General features: G+C 40.2%; 1 protein-coding gene and 1 non-coding gene across 3 annotated transcripts; both read right to left on the reverse strand.

Annotated features, from left to right (window-relative positions):
* Positions 1 to 150: 150 nt before the first annotated feature.
* Positions 151 to 223, reverse strand: trnaf-gaa (transfer RNA phenylalanine (anticodon GAA)). Its single transcript has one exon. It is a non-coding gene; the product is annotated as a tRNA-Phe (tRNA).
* A 1082-nt stretch (positions 224 to 1305) lies between these two features.
* LOC139562828 (cytosolic iron-sulfur assembly component 2B-like) lies at positions 1306 to 18277 on the reverse strand. Of its 2 annotated transcripts, XM_071380941.1 has the most exons (6): positions 18166 to 18277; positions 5249 to 5579; positions 5024 to 5101; positions 4761 to 4886; positions 4581 to 4626; positions 1306 to 2009 (listed from the first exon to the last, which is right to left on the reverse strand). In XM_071380941.1, exons 2-6 carry the CDS (start codon positions 5558 to 5560, stop codon positions 1903 to 1905), a joined length of 669 nt encoding a protein of 222 aa, XP_071237042.1. In that variant the 5' UTR covers positions 5561 to 5579; positions 18166 to 18277; the 3' UTR covers positions 1306 to 1902. The 2 variants fall into 2 exon arrangements, with proteins under 2 accessions (XP_071237042.1, XP_071237043.1); XM_071380942.1 differs by lacking the exon at positions 18166 to 18277 and having other exon boundaries at positions 5249 to 5487.
* Positions 18278 to 18686: the final 409 nt, after the last annotated feature.

Raw genomic sequence — 18686 nt, forward strand, 5'->3', positions numbered from 1 at the left:
ACCAGGTTGGGTCACGGAGCAAGGATGGAGGAGTTGAGGATGGTCTTCTGTCCAAATGAGAATCTTCCTAAAATATCTCTACACCAGATTTTCAAAACTGAAAACCCTCCGTTTTCTGGCCTAAATTAGAACAGTCTAAAAAATAATGCCTGCCGAAACCCGGGATCGAACCAGGGACCTTTAGATCTTCAGTCTAACGCTCTCCCAACTGAGCTATTTCGGCTATAACTCCGTAAACTAACCCCATAATAATTAGTCATACTTTTCTAAGGTCTGTGGTTGTTTGTCCGGTGTATTCATCTGGCTTCAGGATAATCAATATTTTCTATTCATCTTTCTCCAACAGCGAGTGACAAATGCCCCACATGGATGGAATAATCACTCACACGTTCTTTTCAAACTGCTAGAAAGACAATGCTTTCACCGGCTGGTGCTCTGACAAACTCACACATACTTTTAGTTAGAATTTTTATTAAAATTAGGCTAACCTTTTACTGACTACGGGTACGTAAAGGAGCCTCAGTTGATCTGGAGGCTTCTTGCTAACAGACACAGGCTCTCAATGTGTAATGGAAGTTCTAGAACTGCTCAGATAAAATTACCTATTATTTTATCCACTGTCCATGAGAGTGTGGTAGTGAGCACATCAAATTTGCACTTACCCTTCTGCATGACGCAATATTAATGTGGTCTAACACAACCATCTATTAGCCATAGTTTATGTATTATATACGTTATAGTATTGCTTATAAACAACATTTTAACACATTCTTTGTAAACAAAGCTCTCGTTTTATTATGTCTCATCATAACTGTATGTAGGTATTGCATGAAGGCTTTTTACATTATATATTTTAATTAGTGGTTTTTTCCCCTGCTGAAATACCGAGATGTAAAAAACATAGCAGAGGATGGTTTCGATCCATCGACCTCTGGGTTATGGGCCCAGCACGCTTCCGCTGCGCCACTCTGCTATCTATATTGTTAGGAGGAAATGTAGCATTTGATCGTGTGAGACCAGCTTATTATGTATAAGTCGCTCTGGATAAGAGCGTCTGCTAAATGACTTAAATGTAATGTAAATGTATGTATGCAATAAAGATCTCAGGCGCTCCCTAAAGAGAATTTGAAAATAACACTTATTTCACTGCCATGGTAAAATAAGTACAGACAAATCTAATGACAAAATGAATATAATTAAACTACCATTAATTTTCTGTCTAAAATGTTTTTGTTGTTGTTGATCAAGTCATATAATTTATTTACAACCACATTTAATAAGTGAGAAAAAACGCAACAAATCAAATGCTATTTCACAGATTGTACACTATTTTATTGTATTTTTGACAAATATGAAATAAGGCATCTGATGGAAATCCAATGGCACAAGTATTATACTATATATAATTTCTCCCCAAGACATGTTATAAACTAAGGCCTTTCTTATTCAGTCAGTGTCAGGGCCACTTCCCCAGTCTTTGGGCTTTCATGTCATTGTGTACGTTGAGATTGCTTCATTTATAAGAGACATATGCATTTTCTTGATTCTCTTTGCAAATGCCATTAATATCAGGTATATTTTCAATGACATAATAAGATATGACCCTGTATTTTATTGCTTTACTTGTATAATAAAGGATACAATGCTTCTCTATAATACTGTTAAAATGAAGATGTCAGTAATATAGTGAAGACATACGAAACACACAGTATAGTTATTTCTGCCTATAGCAGAAATACATTGGAATTCTGTTAGATTAAAATAATACAATGGCAGCATACGTGATACATTTGCCATTTACTCAACATAAACTGAACAACCAGTCCAGTTAGCGTGTCAGGAGAGAAACATTAAGCCTAGTCCTGGACTAAGGAGAATTTTCAATTGATCCATCAGGAGGGGTCAGCCTGTCCTTGCATTGGATATCAGACACTGGTTGACAACCTCCAGAAGCTGGGAGTTCTCGAGTGCAGCGGCCACTCGCTCTTTGTCTGCCAGCTGTTTATTGACTGGAAAAAAGCAAAAACAAAGGGTTTAGTTAGGGGCAATTCCACAGTAACTGGGTGATGCTGACACTCAGATACTTCACTTTAAGATATACACTACCGTTCAAAAGTTTGGGGTCACTTAACAATGCCCTTGTTTTCTATGAAAACATACATGAAATGAGTTGCAAAATGAATAGGAAATAGTCAAGACGTTGACAAGGTTATAAATAATGATTTTTAATTGAAATAATTGTGTCCTTCAAACTTTGCTTTCGTCAAAGATTCCTTCATTTGCAGCAATTACAGCCTTGCAGACCTTTGGCATTATAGTTGTTAATTTGTTGAGGTAATCTGAAGAGATTTCACCCCATGCTTCCTGAAGCACCTCCCACAAGTTGGATTGGCTTGATGGCCACTTCATACGGTCAAGCTGCTCCCACAACAGCTCAATAGAGATCCAGTGACTGTGCTGGCCACTCCATTATAGACAGAATACCAGCTGACTGCTTCTTCCCTAAATAGTTTTTGCATAGTTTGGAGCTGTGCTTTGGGTCATTTTCCTGTTGTAGGAGGAAATTGGCTCCAATTAAGCGCCGTCCACAGACTATGGAATGGCGTTGCAAAATGTACCCTGTACAAATCTCCCACTTTGCCACTACCATGCTTGACAGATGGCGTCAAGCACTCCTCCAGAATCTTTTCATTTTTTCTGCGTCTCTTCTTTGTCAACCAAACAGCTCAAAAAAAGTTTTTTTATTTAACTAGGCAAGTCAGTTTTAACCAAATTCTTATTTACACACTGGCCAACTGTGCACTGCCCTATGGTACTTCCAATCAGAGCCGGATGTGATGCAGCCTGGATTTGAACCAGGGACTGCAGTGACGCCTCTTGCAATGTGTCTAAGACCACTGCGCCACTCTGGAGCCCTCCGGAGATTTCTCTGTCCATAACACTTTTTTCTAATCTTCCCCTGTCCAGTGTCTGGGTTCTTTTGTCCATCTTAATCTTTTATTGGCCAGTCTGAGATACGTATTTTTCTTTGCAACTCTGCCTAGAAGGCCAGCATCCCAGAGTCGTCTCTTCATTGTTGACGTTGAGACTGGTGTTTTGCGTGTACTATTTAATGAAGCTGGCAGCTTGAGGACTTGTGAGGATTCTGTTTCTCAAACTAGACACTAATGTACTTGTCCTCTTGCTCAGTTGTACACCAGGGCCTCCCACTCCTCTTTCTATTCTGGTTAGGGCCAGTTTGCTCTGTTCTGTGAAGGCAGTAGTACGAGAACTTCAGTTACTTGGCAATTTTTCACATGGAATAGCCTTCATTTCTCAAAACAAGAATAGACTGACGAGTTTCAGAAGAAAGTTATTTGTTTCTGGCCATTTTGAGCCTGTAATCGAACCCACAAATGCTGATGCTCCAGATACTCAACTAGTCTAAAGAAGGCCAGTTTTCTTGCCTCTTTAAATCAGGACAACAGTTTTCAGCTGGGCTAACATAATTGCAAAAGGGTTTTCTAATGATCAATTAGCCTTTTAAAATGATAAACTTGGATTAGCTAACACAACGTGCCATTGGAACACAGGAGTGATGGTTGCTGATAATGGGCCTCTGTACGCCTACGTAGATATTCCATTAAGCAATTTTTAGCCCTCCCGATTGGTCTAAGGCACTGCATTGCAGTGCTAGCTGTGCCACTAGAGATTCTGGGTTTGAGTCCAGGCTCTGTTGCAGCCGGCCAGAGACCCATGGGGCGGCACACAATTGGCCCAGCGTCAGTCGCCAAGCGTACGGTGTTTCCTCCGACACATTGGTGGGGCTGGTTTCAGGGTTAAGTGGGCACTGTCAAGAAGCAGTGCGGCGGGGTTGTGTTTCAGAGGACGCACAGCTCTAGACCTTCACCTCTCCAGAGTCCGTACTGGAGTTGCAGCGATGAGACAAGACTGTAACTACCAATTGGATACCACGAAATTGGGGAGAAATGGGCAAAAAAAATAATTAATAATAAATCAGCCCTTTGCAGCTACAATAGTAATTTACAACATTAACAATGTCTACTATATTTCTGATTAATTTGATGTTATTTTAATGTACAAATTTCTAAGTGACCCCAAACTTTTGAACGGCAGTGTATGTAAAACAAAACCCAATATTTGCAAAGTTAAACAACCCATACAACTCTACACACAAGGACTACTTTGAACAATTTCCACAAAAACACATTTACTTCAAGAACAGTGCAGATGCAAAGTTCCGTAAAAGAATGACAGCAAAAAAAAGCACAAACTGTCATTCTGTTAACAAAATTTGCTTCTGCACTGTTGTTCAAGTAAATGTGTTTTTGTAAACATTTCTGTGGAAATTGTTAAAAGTAGTCCTTGTGCATAGAGTTGCATGATTTGCTTAACTTTGTAGTCATTGGATTTTGTTTAACATACATTTTAAAGTGAAAATTCATAGTCTCAGTATCACTGTTACTGTGGAATTGATATTAAGGGCATCTCAAAAAGGGCAGTCTACAACAGTCGTCTTGAAGGTGTGATTGTTGGTCTCAGCCTCAATGTTGAGTTACTTCAGAGGCATGTCACTTTACCTGCATCTTCTGAGGCATGCGTCCCAGGAGTGATGTGCACATCAATCTGCAGAGATATGATTAGGCATAGACGGACATGACCCACTATGTTAATGTTAAATGTCCAGACAATTAAATCATATTAAAGCTTGTTCTCCTCTCACAGCTCACCAGGAAGCAGACTTCATTTATTTCACCCACCTTAAACCTTTCTGGCAGGGACCGCAGCAGTTTGACTTTGATGGACAGGCCTATGAGAGTTGCCATGCTGCAGTGGGGTATAGTGGGGGTGAACTCCACACCCACTGTGTTCTCTTGGTCATCTACCTGTAAAGAAAAATAAAGTTGATGGTTATATTAGGCTAACACAGTATGGACTATCTGCTGTCCTTAGTAGCTACACAAGTATGTCTGTGTGTCGAACTTCTAACTGGGGAAAAAGTTGTGAAAGAAGTTTAACTCACGCGCACTCGCACTTGTTCCACGACATTCAACTCCTCGAGGGACAGTGGGTGTTCAGGATCATTAATGGATCTGATGAGATGTAGCGTGGGTTAAGGTGAAATCTGATAACACAATGTTGAGAAATAAGCTTTCTTATTAAAGAATTAAGCATCATATGCAAAGTTAATTAGTATGACATTGAAAGCTCAAGGGATGTATCCTTAAGATAGCTACACAGAAAGGATATCAAATATTTCTCTGTCGTCGATGGGATCAGCAACATCTTCGTCCTCGTCATTTGCGGTCTGAAGTCTCTCGCCTGTTCTTTGAAAAATCAAGGGATTCGCGTTCTCTAAACTGGTCCCCCCTGACATTTGTGATGTTGAAATTAAAGAAATACGTATATTTGTTTGTGCTATCGTTTTTTTACTCTGACCCACGGGACTGAACGATCCACTTCCGGAAACTGTAGACGTCAAAACGTACGCAGGCGCAGCCCAGCGATTTAGTGTCATGTTGGATTTCCAGATGTATCCGGCAGGTGGCAGCATACTCATCTTAAATTCTGAAATGTGACTGAACTACAATGTTAATATACAATTGAACTACAATGTTAATATATAATGGCAATGCTACACAGAAGCATGAAAATAATGATCCAAGTACAAAATATTGTTTATGCAAAAAAATAAAAAAAATAAAACAGCAATTCATTTAGCCCTCTTACACATGTTAATTGTGAATCCCAGGCAAAACAGCATTTTACCATAGACTCAAATGATAAGCTCTAGCTAATATCTTTAGTAGCAGTATAAGTAACATCTGATGACTCAGAATACATCTGCAATGCACCATTTCAAAGTCAAGCCTAACCCATAATTGTACAATTAATCACCTGTGTCTGTGAGGGTTGCACATTTTGGGGAATATTCAGAGGTGGAAACTTCCCGTTGGAATTAACGGGAATATATGGGAATTAACGGAAATATACGGAAATCAATATTAATACCATTTAAATGTAGATGTTTTTTGCATTGAATATATTTACAATATCATATGGAGACAGAAACATAAACCTTTTACCTTATAAGTAGACATAATTGCAAATGATTAAATCCTTCCAATATAAATAAAAAAAACAATTTAGTTACAAATTGAACTTTAATTAAATGAGTTGACTCTTCAAATGGGATGATTTCACTGAACAACGAAAGAAAGGGAATATTGAATGATCCCCAATGATCCATCGCATCTCCCAAAAAAGCTTTCAACAAACATCTGTAAAATGATAGTCTAGAAACTACAGCTTTGGTTGTCTTCCTCTCAGGCTTCCAAGTCTTCTCCCTGGATCTCTTCAATGTCCACCTCTTGAACATCAGACTCTGAGGTCTCATCTTCACTGTCACTTTCCAACCTTGTTGAGGATGGCTCGTTGTCAGGCTCAAAAAACCTCAAATTTGCCCGGATGGACACCAATTCTTCAACCCTTGTATTGATCAGCCTGTTGCGTGCTTTGGTGTGTGTGTTCCCAAACAAGGACCAATTGCGCTTTGAGGCGGCTGATGTTGGTGGGATTTGGAGGATGATGGAGGCAACAGGGGAAATAGCCTCAGATCCACAAAGTCCCTTACACCAGGTGGCTGATGTTGGCACGACTGTCATATTGCATCTCCATCCCAAAGCCATGGCTTGGAAGTGTACTTCGCCAGACTGCCAAGAACCTTTCCCTCATCCAGGCCAAGGTGGCGAGACATGGTAGTGATGATCCATAGGGTTTGTTGATCTCTGCACCAGACAGGATGCTCTTGCCAGTATACTTGGGGTCCAACATGTACGCTGCGACGTGTATGGGCTTCAGGCAGAAGTCTTCACGCCTTTTGATATATTTCAGAACTGCAGTTTCCTCTGCTTGGAGCAACAGTGAAGTGGGCAGGGCAGTACGGATTTCTTCTCTTACATCTATCTGCAAGCAGAGTCTGAACATCAGACAGGATGGCATTGTCTCCTTCAATCCGTGCAATGGCTACTGCTATAGGTTTCAGGAGTTTCAGGCTGCTTACCACTCTCTCCCAAAATACATAATCCAGACTGACATGGCCATTTCTTGGAGAGACTCCTAGGCTACTATTTACTAGTTAACAAAATATAATGTATGTCATATCAAATATATTCACCCCACCCAGTATTGTTATCAAAACTTACCAGAAAGCATGTAGTCCTTGGCTCAGACAGTGTAGTAGTGTGGGCTCAATAGCATTCCATTAGTGTGGAAACACCTATCTCCCTCACTAGCTTTAAGCACCAGCTGTCAGAGCAGCTCATAGATTACTGCACCTGTACATAACCCATCTACAATTTAGCCCAAACAACTACCTCTTTACCTACTGTATTTATTTATTAATTTATTTTGCTCCTTTGCACCCCATTATTTCTGTCTCTACTTTGCACTTTCTTCCAATGCAAACCAACCATTCCAGTGTTTTTTTAGTTTTTATTTTACTTGCTGTGTTGTACTCACTTCGCCTCCATGGCCTTTTTATATTTTTATTTATTTATACATATATCTGTTTGCCTTCACCTCCCTTATCTCACCTCACTTGCTCACATTGTATATAGACTTATTTTTTTTCACTGTATTATTGACTATATGTTTGTTTTTACTCCATGTGTAACTATGTGTTGTTGTACGTGTCGAACTGCTTTGCTTTATCTTGGCCAGGTCGCAATTGTAAATGAGAACGTGTTCTCAATTTGCCTACCTGGTTAAATAAAGGTTAAATAAAAAAAAATTAAAAATTCCATTAGTGTGCAAGATCTTGAGAATCAGCTGTACATGTGATGGAAGAATGCACTGTGCATGCAGAGGGTTGCAATTCCATTGAATTATGGATAGTTTAACCAAAATATGCCACAAGACCGAGAATTGCCTTATGTGTATACCATAAAAAGACTCACTGTTATAAGCTAACGTTTTAGATGAATTTAAGCAAAATTCCCCAAATTCCAGGGTTTAACTTCCCATGGAAAATTTCCAGAACAATTCCGGAAATGTATCGGAAAGTTTCAGACGCTTTGCAACCGTTGTGTCTATGGGTATTGGAACGGTTTAAAGTCCAGTTTAAACTGTACTTTCACCATGTACACTACCGGTCAAAAGTTTTAGAACACCTACTCATTCAAGGGTTTTTCTTTATTTTTACTATTTTCTACATTGTAGAATAATAGTGAAGACATCAAAACTATGAAATAACATGTGGAATCATGTAGAACCAAAAAAGTGTAAAACAAATCAAAATATATTTTATATTTGAGATTCTTCAAATAGCCACCCTTTGCCTTGATCTCTCAACCAGCTTCATGAGGTCACCTGAAATGCATTTCAATTAACAGCTGTGCCTTCTTAAAAAATAACTTGTGGAATTTCTTTCCTTCTTAATGTGTTTGAGACAATAAGTTGTGTTGTGACAAGGTAGGGGAGGTATACAGAAGATAGCCCTATTTGATAAAAGACCAAGTCCATATTATGGCAAGAGAAGCTCAAATAAGCAAAGAGAAACGACAGTCCATCATTACTTTAAGACATGAAAGTCAGTCAATACGGAAAATTTCAAGAACTTTAAAAGTTTATTCAAGAGCCGTCGCAAAAACCAACAAGCTCTATGATCAAATTGGCTCTGCTGAGGACCGCCACAGGAATGGAAGACCCAGAGTTACCTCTGCTACAGAGGGTAAGTTCATAAGAGTTACCAGCCTCACAAATTGCAGCCCAAATAAATGCTTCACAGAGTTCAAGTAACAGACACATCTCAACAGCAACTGTAAAGAGGAGACTGTGAATCAGGCCTTCATGGTCAAATTGCTGCAAAGAACCCACTACTAAAGGACACCAATAAGAAGAAGAGAGTTGCTTGGGCCAAGAAACACGAGCAATGGACATTAGACCGGTGGAAATTTGTCCTTTGGTCTGGAGTCAAAATGTGAGATTTTTGGTTCCAACCGCCGTGTCTTTGTGAGACGCGGTGTGGGTGAACGGATGATTTCCACATGTGTATTTCCCACCGTAAAGCATGGAGGAGGAGGTGTTATGGTGTGGGGGTGCTTTGCTGGTGACTCTGTCAGTGATTTATTTAGAATTCAAGGCACATTTCCCCAGCATGGCTACCACAGCATTCTGCATCGATATGCCATCCCATCTGGTTTGGGCTTAGTGGGACTATCATTTGTTTTTCAACAGAACAATGATCCAACACACCTCCAGGCTGTGTAAGGGCTATTTGACCAAGAAGGAGAGTGATGGAGTGCTGCATCAGATGACCTGGCATCCACAATCCCGACCTCAACCAAATTGAGATGGTTTGGAATGAGTTGGACCGCAGAGTGAAGGAAAAGCAGCCAACAAGTGCTCAACATATATGGGAACTCCTCTAAGACTGTTGGAAAAGCATTCCAGGTGAAGCTGGTTGAGAGAATGCAAAGAGTGTGCAAAGCTGTCATCAAGGCAAAGGGTGGCTATTTGAAGAATCTCAAATATAAAATCTATTTTGATTTGTTTAACACTTGTTTGGTTACTACATGATTCCATATGTGTTATTTCATAGGTCTGATGTCTTCACTATTATTCTACAATGTAGAAAATAGTCAAAATAAAGAACAACCCTTGAATGAGTAGGTGTTATAAAACTTTTGACCGGTAGTGTATGTTTATATTATCAATAGCAGCTGACAAAGTCAATGTTGTTATGTCCAGATTTGGAGTGATACATGACATAAATGACTGTCTTAGGTGATTCCTTTTAATGTGCCAAATAATCTAAATAGCTGAAAGTAGAGGTCGACCGATTATGATTTTTCAACGCCGATACCGATACCGATTATGGAGGACCAAAAAAAGCCGATACCGATTAAATCGGCCAATTTATTTTCTTTATTTGTAATAATGACAATTACAACAATACTGAATGAACACTTATTTTAACTTAATATAATACATCCAAAAAATCTATTTAGCCTCAAATAAATAATGAAACGTGTTCAATTTGGTTTAAATAATGCAAAAACAAAGTGTTGGAGAAGAAAATAAAAGTGCAATATGTGCCATGTAAGAAAGCTAACGTTTAAGTTCCTTGCTCAGAACATGAGAACATCTGAAAGCTGGTGGTTCCTTTTAACATGAGTCTTCAATATTTCCAGGTAATAAGTTTTAGGTTGTAGTTATTATAGGACTATTTCTCTCTATACGATTTGTATTTCATATACCTTTGACTATTGGATGTTCTAATAGGCACTTTAGTATTGCCAGTGTAGCTTCCGTCCCTCTCCTTGCTCCTACCTGGGCTCGAACCAGGAACACATCGACAACAGCCACCCTCGAAGCAGCGTTACCCATGCAGAGCAAGGGGAACAACTACTCCAAGTCTCAGAGCGAGTGACGTTTGAAACGCTATTAGCACGCACTCCGCTAACTAGCTAGCCATTTCACATCGGTTACACCAGCCTAATCTCGGGAGCTGATAGGCTTGAAGTCATAACAGAGCAATGCTTGAAGCACAGAAACGAGCTGCTGGCAAAACGCACGAAAGTGCTGTTTGAATGAATGCTTACGAGCCTGCTGGTGCCTACCATCGCTCAGTCAGACTGCTCTATCAAATCATAGACTTAATTATAACATAATAACACACAGAAATATGAGCCTTAGGTCATTAATATGGTCGAATCCGGAAACTATCATCTCGAAAACAAAACGTTTATTCTTTCAGTGAAATAAGGAAACGTTCCGTATTTTATCTAACGGGTGGCATCCATAAGTCTAAATATTCCTGTTACATTGCACAACCTTCAATGTTATGTCATAATTACGTAAAATTCTGGCAAATTAGTTTGCAACGAGCCAGGTGGCCCAAACTGCAATGAACGCAAGAGAAGTGACACAATTTCACCTGGTTAATATTGCCTGCTAACCTGGATTTCTTTTAGCTAAATATGCAAGTTTAAAAATATATACTTCTGTGTATTGATTTTAAGAAAGGCATTGATGTTTATGGTTAGGTACAGTCGTGCAATGATTGTGCTTTTTTCGCAAATGCACTTTTGTTAAATCATCCCCCATTTGGCGAAGTTGGCTGTCTTTGTTAGGAAGAAATAGTCTTCACACAGTTTGCAATGAGCTAGGCGGCCCAAACTGCTGCATATACCCTGACTCTGTTGCAAGAGAAGTGACACCATTTTTCCTAGTTAAAAGAAATTCATGTTAGCAGGCAATATTAACTAAATATGCAGGTTTAAAAATATATACTTGTGTATTGATTTTAAGAAAGGCATTGATGTTTATGGTTAGGTACACGTTGGAGCAACGAAAGTCCTTTTTCGCGGATGCCACCGCATCGATTTTATGCAACGCAGGACACGCTAGATAAACTAGTAATATCATCAACCATGTGTAGTTAACTAGTGAATATGATTGATTGATTGATAGTTTTTTATAAGATAAGTTTAATGCTAGCTAGCAACTTACCTTGGCTTCTTACTGCATTCGCGTAACAGGCAGGCTCCTCGTTGAGTGCAATGTAATCAGGTGGTTAGAGCGTTGGACTAGTTAACCGTAAGGTTGCAAGATTGAATCCCCGAGCTGACAAGGTAAAAATCTGTCGCTCTGCCCCTGAACAAGGCAGTTAACCCACTGTTCCTAGGCCGTCATTGAAAATAAGAATTTGTTCTTAACTGACTTGCCTAGTTAAATAAAGGTGTAAAAAAATATTTATATATAAAAAATACCGAAATACCGATTCCAAAAATACCGATTTCCGATTGTTATGAAAACTTGAAATCGGCCCTAATTAATCGGCCATTCCGATTAATCGGTCGACCTCTAGCTGAAATACTGGGCACACATTATTGAAATACCCCAAACCCATTTGTTGAGTGTCACCAACGCAAACAATAACATTGAAAACCACTACTGAAAAACCTTGGTAATATATCACTAAGGACTTCCTTTAATCTGAATGCAAACAATCCTTCTCTCTGTCTATCTTGTCAACAGCTGTTGAAAAAATACCTGGTTTGCTCGCTCCAGTACACAATGAGCCTCCATTGTACCCTAAAGCCTGTCTCAACCTGAAATACCTGTTTAGATGGAGCCTGATAACACACCTTCCTTATCCCATTTGCATGCGCCCAGCTTGGCTGTAAGGAGGCAGCGGTATCTTGTTGAACTTTATTCAACCCCTGTAAATGATCAGAGTGTATCCTAATCCAACAAAAAATGTTCACTTGAACTACGAGAACTGTGATTGTGCATGTATTTCAGTATCAAAGCTTGTAAAGTAAAAATACAGTGTGCCAACTGAAATTTTTAAGCTAGTCCTCACCCTCAGTTGTTTTGAATTACTCATTCATCAGCACAGTCAGAGGGATATTTCAGTGGGGCAGTTAGCTGAACGACCCACATTCTGTGTCAACAATAACAATTAAGGTAAAGACAGGCAGGAGTCTTGGGTGTGGTTAGCTTGCTCCAGGCTAAGTGCTGGGCTGCTAGCCATTCCTCCAGGGACATTTATCAGCATGCTATCCTTGCCCTAGTATTTGCTACCCAGACAATACTATGCACAAGTAACTTTTCACCTTACGCAAAGAAAGAGAGGAGTCAGGAGACTGTCAAAAAGGTGAATGAGCATCGGTGCGCCATCTCTCTACAGGTGATGAAGCACAAGGAAGGAAACACAGACAGACAGGGTATGGAAATATTTTAGCACCTACTATCAGCATAAAATCCTTTTAGCCCTTGAATGTGGAGTCAGGTAGCATGTGTGAGGGATTTTTTTTCATCCCACTGACCCCACCCTTTCAGAAGGTAATGAGAGACTTTCAACAGTTTCTGCATGACACTTCACAGTGACATCACAACAGCTTTGAGAACTGGTTGAGAGTGCCTCGGGCCCCACACAGTTTGCTGAAACCCCCGTGAGCCTGGAGCCCTGCAATTGAGACAGCGTGGGTCCTGTCTGTGTGCAGTGTTGCAGGGGTGCCATTTCATCTCAATACTCAAGAGTGTAGAGAGGAGGGGTAGAGTCACAGACACCGTCATGCCTGAAGCCGGGAAGCTTAATGTAGCTCTCCTGAAGACGGGAGGTCCCATCACCACATTCCAGGAAAACAAAAACCCAGGCACAACACAAGACAGGTCTTGTCTATCCCCAGCCCTGGCTGTTGCTCTAGACAAATCTGAACATGCTGTAAAGCTTGGGGCTGGTTAATCCGGGAAAGATAAGGATGGCTGGCTATTTAGAAACATGATTCCATAACCTAATCAGATTGTGGAGGTTATGCATGCATAAACATTTTATAGAGTTTACTTCCGTCATCATGAAGTGCTTTGTGAGACTAGTCAAGGATCATATCACCTCCACCCTACCTGACACCCTAGACCCACTCCAATTTGCTTACCACCCCAATTGGTCCACAGACAATGCAATCACAATCACACTACACACTGCCCTAACCCATCTGGACAAGTGGAATACCCATTTAAGAATGCTGTTAATCGATTACAGCTCAGCATTTAACACCATATTACCCTCCAAACTCGTCAATAAGCTCGAGACCCTGGGTCTTGACCCCGCCCTGTGCAACTGGGTCCTGGACTTTCTGATGGGCTGCCCCAGGTGGTGAGGGTAGGAAACAACATCTCCCCCCGCTGATCCTCAACACTGGGGCCCCACAAGGGTGCGTTCTCAGCCCTCTCCTGTACTCCCTGTTCACCCATGACTGCGTGGCCATGTACGCCTCCAACTCAATCATCAAGTTTGCAGATGACACTACATTGGTAGAGGCTTGATTACCAAAACGAAGAGACGGCCTACAGAGAGGAGGTGAGGGCCCTCGGAGTGTGGTGTCAGGAAAGTAACCTCACACTGAACGTCAACAAAACAAAGGAGATGATCGTGGACTTCAGGAAACAGCAGAGGGAGCATCCCCCCATCCACATCAAAGGGACAGTAGTGGAGAAGGTGGAAAGTTTTAAGTTCCTCGCGGTACACATCACGGACAAACTGTAATGGTCCACCCACACAGACAGCGTTGTGAAGATGCAGCAGCGCCTCTTCAACCTCAGGAGGCTGAAGAAATTTGGCTTGTCACCAAAAATACTCACAAACTTTTACAGATGCACAATCGAGAGCATCCTGTCGGGCTGTATCACCGCCTGGTTCAGCAACTGCTCCGCCCACAACCATAAGGCTCTCCAGAGGGTAGTGAGGTCTGCACAGCGCATCACCGGGGGCAAACTACCTGCCCCCCAGGACACCTACACCCCCCGATGTCACAGGAAGGCCAAAAAGATCATCAAGGACAACAACCACCCGAGCAACTGCCTGTTTACCCCGCTATCATCCAGAAGGCAAGGTCAGTACAGGTGCATCAAAGCTGGGACCGAGAGACGGAAAAACAGCTTCTATCTCAAGGCCATCAGACTGTTAAACAGCCATCACTAACATTGAGTGCCTACTGCCAACATACTGACTCAAATCTCTAATCACTTTAATAATAAAAAAAATTGGATGTAATAAATGTATCACTAGTCACTTTAAACAATGCCACTTTATATAATGTTTACATACCCTACATTACTCATCTCATATGTATATACTGTACTCTATACCATCTACTGCATCTTGCCTATGCCGTTCGGCCATCGCTCATCCATATATTTATATGGACATATTCTTATTCATTCCTTTACACTTGTGTGTATAAGGTAGTTGTTGTGAAATTGTTAGATTACTTGTTAGATATTACTGCACGGTCGGAACTAGAAGCACAAGCATTTCGCTACACTCGCATTAGCATCTGCTAACCATGTGTATGTGTGACCAATAAAATTGGATTTGATTTGAAAAGCCTCACTCCGCGTTGATGGGGTTTTAAGGGCCGATGGTGTAGAGAGGAAGTCACTGGACAATGGAGGGATATTGGCTGATCACAGCATTTAAATTGATGTCCACTGACTACTTTAGGTCAATGGGTGAGATCATTAGGAATGTACAGTATACAATTACCAGAGTACAGTATACAATTACCAGAGTACTGAACATAGGCGAAACACTGAAAAAGTGTCATATCTCCAAAGAGCAATTCCCTTCAATCTTGATCCCTTGATCTTTGTGGGAGGGATTGAATAAGGATCTTGTCATGCTAGATCTTTGATGTGAATGAGCACAGAGACGAATGAGTGTGCTGGCTGCTACTGTGGATACTAAATACAGGAAGAGTAGGTGTAATACAGAACCAGGTCGCTTCTTTGAACATATAATTTACCCCTCCCCCATCGCCTCACCTTATTAACTGCTGTCGCACAACAGGCTCTATCAGCCCTCTTTCAAAAACCACAAAACACAACAACACACACCATACATAATTCATGATCAACACACTGTAGCTAGTTTGCTCTCTAGCTTTCAGGGTTGAAGTTAGTAAAACTTGGCGGATGCGGATAACAAATGCTTAAAACGTTATTGTTGTATTAAGCCTAAGTGCCAAACATATCCCATTAGACGGATGGATAATCGTTAAAGATAGATGTACTATAATAAGCAAATGCTTTAATCAGGAGATGTACAAGTCTTTGTTAATTATAATGCTTTCAAAATGATTTCCTGAACGTTTTGCGTAGGTTTCAGCCTCTATCATTTCAATAGGGACAGTAAGGTCGAAACCATTTACATTCTTTACACATTGGTAAATAAATGACAGACTGCCCCTATAACCAACCAGCCTTGACAGAACCCTTCACGAGAAATCAGCTAGACTTGTTGAAACCATTACGCATCTGCGGAAAAACCCTGTTCCATTCCTTCAAAATTATAATCTTTGATTCTTTAAACTCCTATGTAGAATAAGGGAGACAACGTTCTTATGGAAAACCTGAAACAGTAAACTGTTTTCAATTAATATTTCAAGCTTCTTACAATTGTCATTCATGATATTTTCTCCAAGGATTTTAAACAAAGTTACTATGTGACTTTTGCTTCAGTACTTCTTTAACCATTAGTCAATGTCTCTATCAGGATAGAATTCCCCAGAGATTTCCTGTTAACAATATGACCACATTAACAAGTCAGGGCACAGTCAGTCTCCCAGCCATACACAGTAAAATAAACCAATGAGATCCTGAACGTCAGACTGTGTAACGGGATGGCAGTCTAAATGCAAAATTAATACATAAAACGTATTATCTCGTTAAAATATAGCCTACACTTTCACTCCTGTGAGACCATCTGAAGGGAATCTGTGAACTGAGCTCCAATTTTGCATTCAAAATGGATGGCCAATCCAATTAAGGGGAACATTAAAGTCCAATGTATTGGTGATGACTGATGATGATGATATAATGAGCCTTCACTGACACACATGCAGTATTGAGTACAGCAACACAGGCTCTCCCTCTGGCTAAGTCTGGGAACTCTCTCCTAGAGCATCCTCACAGTCACGTGTTATAGCACAGTTTACTTTACCACACTCACTGGAGTATTTGTCCTTTGGGGTTAATATACAAGCACAGATAGGCACACAACCAATTAATGATTAATAAGATTCCCGTTGCCTCCTTTCCTCTTGAACTAAAGAGTTGGGAGTCTTCCTCCTAATTAGCAAAAAGTCAAGTCCAGCTAGGGAGTGTAGTTCTGGAGAATCTGTTATACATTCCAGCATAGATAAGGAAAACTGAAGTAAATACTGTCCTTCAGTGGAGGCGAAAACATGGTAACGTTTACAAGGACATCTCATATGAGACGTGAGTCTCACACAATGGATAAAAAGTGCATGATACGTCTATCTAGGACTGCAGTAGCAAATTACCCTGTAGTGTGTTAATGTATTCATTATGAGCAAAAAGTTCAAATGATTTGTGATGTTCCGAGTCAGAAATGGGATGTAAAGCCTAAAAATATATTCCATCAAACAATATGCTACAGTATCTATCTGCTGGGTCATGAAGTGAGGCATGTGATTAAGTCAGTTGTTAGATATGGACTACATACCATGTCATTTCTGATTGGCCACCACTGTTCATACTTACAAAACACAGACACGATTTGACTTATCATACAATACCAGCTGCTGTTTATTCAGAGAGGATCTATGCAACACAAAGAAGGGAACTGGAAGAGAGAAGATAAGATCATAAAATTGCTTCTCACCATTTCCTACTTTCATGTCAAGTGACTGTGGAGCTGTGAGCATCAGATGAATTCTAAATAGAGGTTCTGATAACTGTCAAATGGTTTGAGTGGAGACAACTGGATTATATTTCATATGGTGTCATTTCCTCTTTTTACACCACTTTGTGTGAGGATAATTTCCTATTCAGAAACATCACAAACTGCTCAATATTACTTATAAAGCAAGTATAAAGCAATGCATTACTTGTGAATTGAATTATGGGACCTACCGAGGTCTAGTCAGTGAGATTTACAAAAACATGGCGGTAATAGAAACAGACAAAAAACGACATGGGGTAAAGAGATATTTAGATGTCAAAATACAGTAACTAATCATCTGAAGCGATATAATAGAGAGCGCGCATTTATCACATTCGAACACGCCAATCTAAATTCTGCTGCTAACGTTACTGTCTTGCTTTGCAGTTATCTATTCAGCAATTATAGCTAGTATAATAGTTAATAAGAATAGTAGAGCACATTATTCAAGCAAGTGGTAAGTGAGTTTCAAACCAAAACCATATTACCACATTATCCATTGTTGTCAGACTTGACTTGTAACTTTTTACAGGGTAAATGCTAGTAGTTAGCTAGCTAACGTTAGTTGCCCCATGGCAAATGGGCCAGGACTAACGTTAGCTAGCTAGTAGCTCAACTACAGCATGTTTCTGACCTTTTCAAAACAGTTGTCAGAAATGTAATGGTAGCGTCAATTCACTCAACCAACTTGTTGGATTGCAGCTTTCTGTAGGCTATTTAGCATCATTATGCCGCGCACATGACCAAATCACCCGGTGGCATGCAAAAGATCGTGGCTAGCTAACGTTAGTTCGTTTGAAAAACATGCTCTCATGTCCAAATACATCGTTTTTAACGGCCTCAAACATTCGTAGTTTGACTCTTTGTGAAAAAATTTAAATTTGTTGAGAATAAAATGGAAAATTACTTACAGTGTTGTTGTTTTAGTGAAGACTAGTCAGGAGGGTTAACATCCCGTTTGACTTTGATATTTCAACTTTCGGCGCCATTGAAAACAGCATCAGTTCAATTGCAGTCAGTAGTTTTGTGCATAGGTTTTGTGCCTCTACTTATGCCATGGCAATCATGGATAAACAGGGGAGGGACTGCTAAAACACATTTGGAGCTAATGATTATGCTAGCTAGCAATGCATACCAATATTGTGAATCATGAGTAGGAGCCTTAAAAGTGAAGGAAGTGATGTTTGGATGTGGGTCACAAACTGATCACATTTGAAACTCATGATCCACAATATTATCTGTACTCTAAGGTCACTGACTGAATGGATAAAGAAATATCTTGCATGTCATACTTTCCCTTCCCTTTGGAACCCTCAAGCACTTTTATTTTCTCCAACAGGCCAGTCTCTCCATATCTTAATAATTTAATTGATATTATATAGGTTACTTACTACCAAAGACCAGGTCTATAGGACGTATTTGGTTCTACAAG

Source organism: Salvelinus alpinus, chromosome 33 (assembly GCF_045679555.1).
Source record: "Salvelinus alpinus chromosome 33, SLU_Salpinus.1, whole genome shotgun sequence".
NCBI classification, from domain to species: Eukaryota; Metazoa; Chordata; class Actinopteri; order Salmoniformes; family Salmonidae; genus Salvelinus; species Salvelinus alpinus.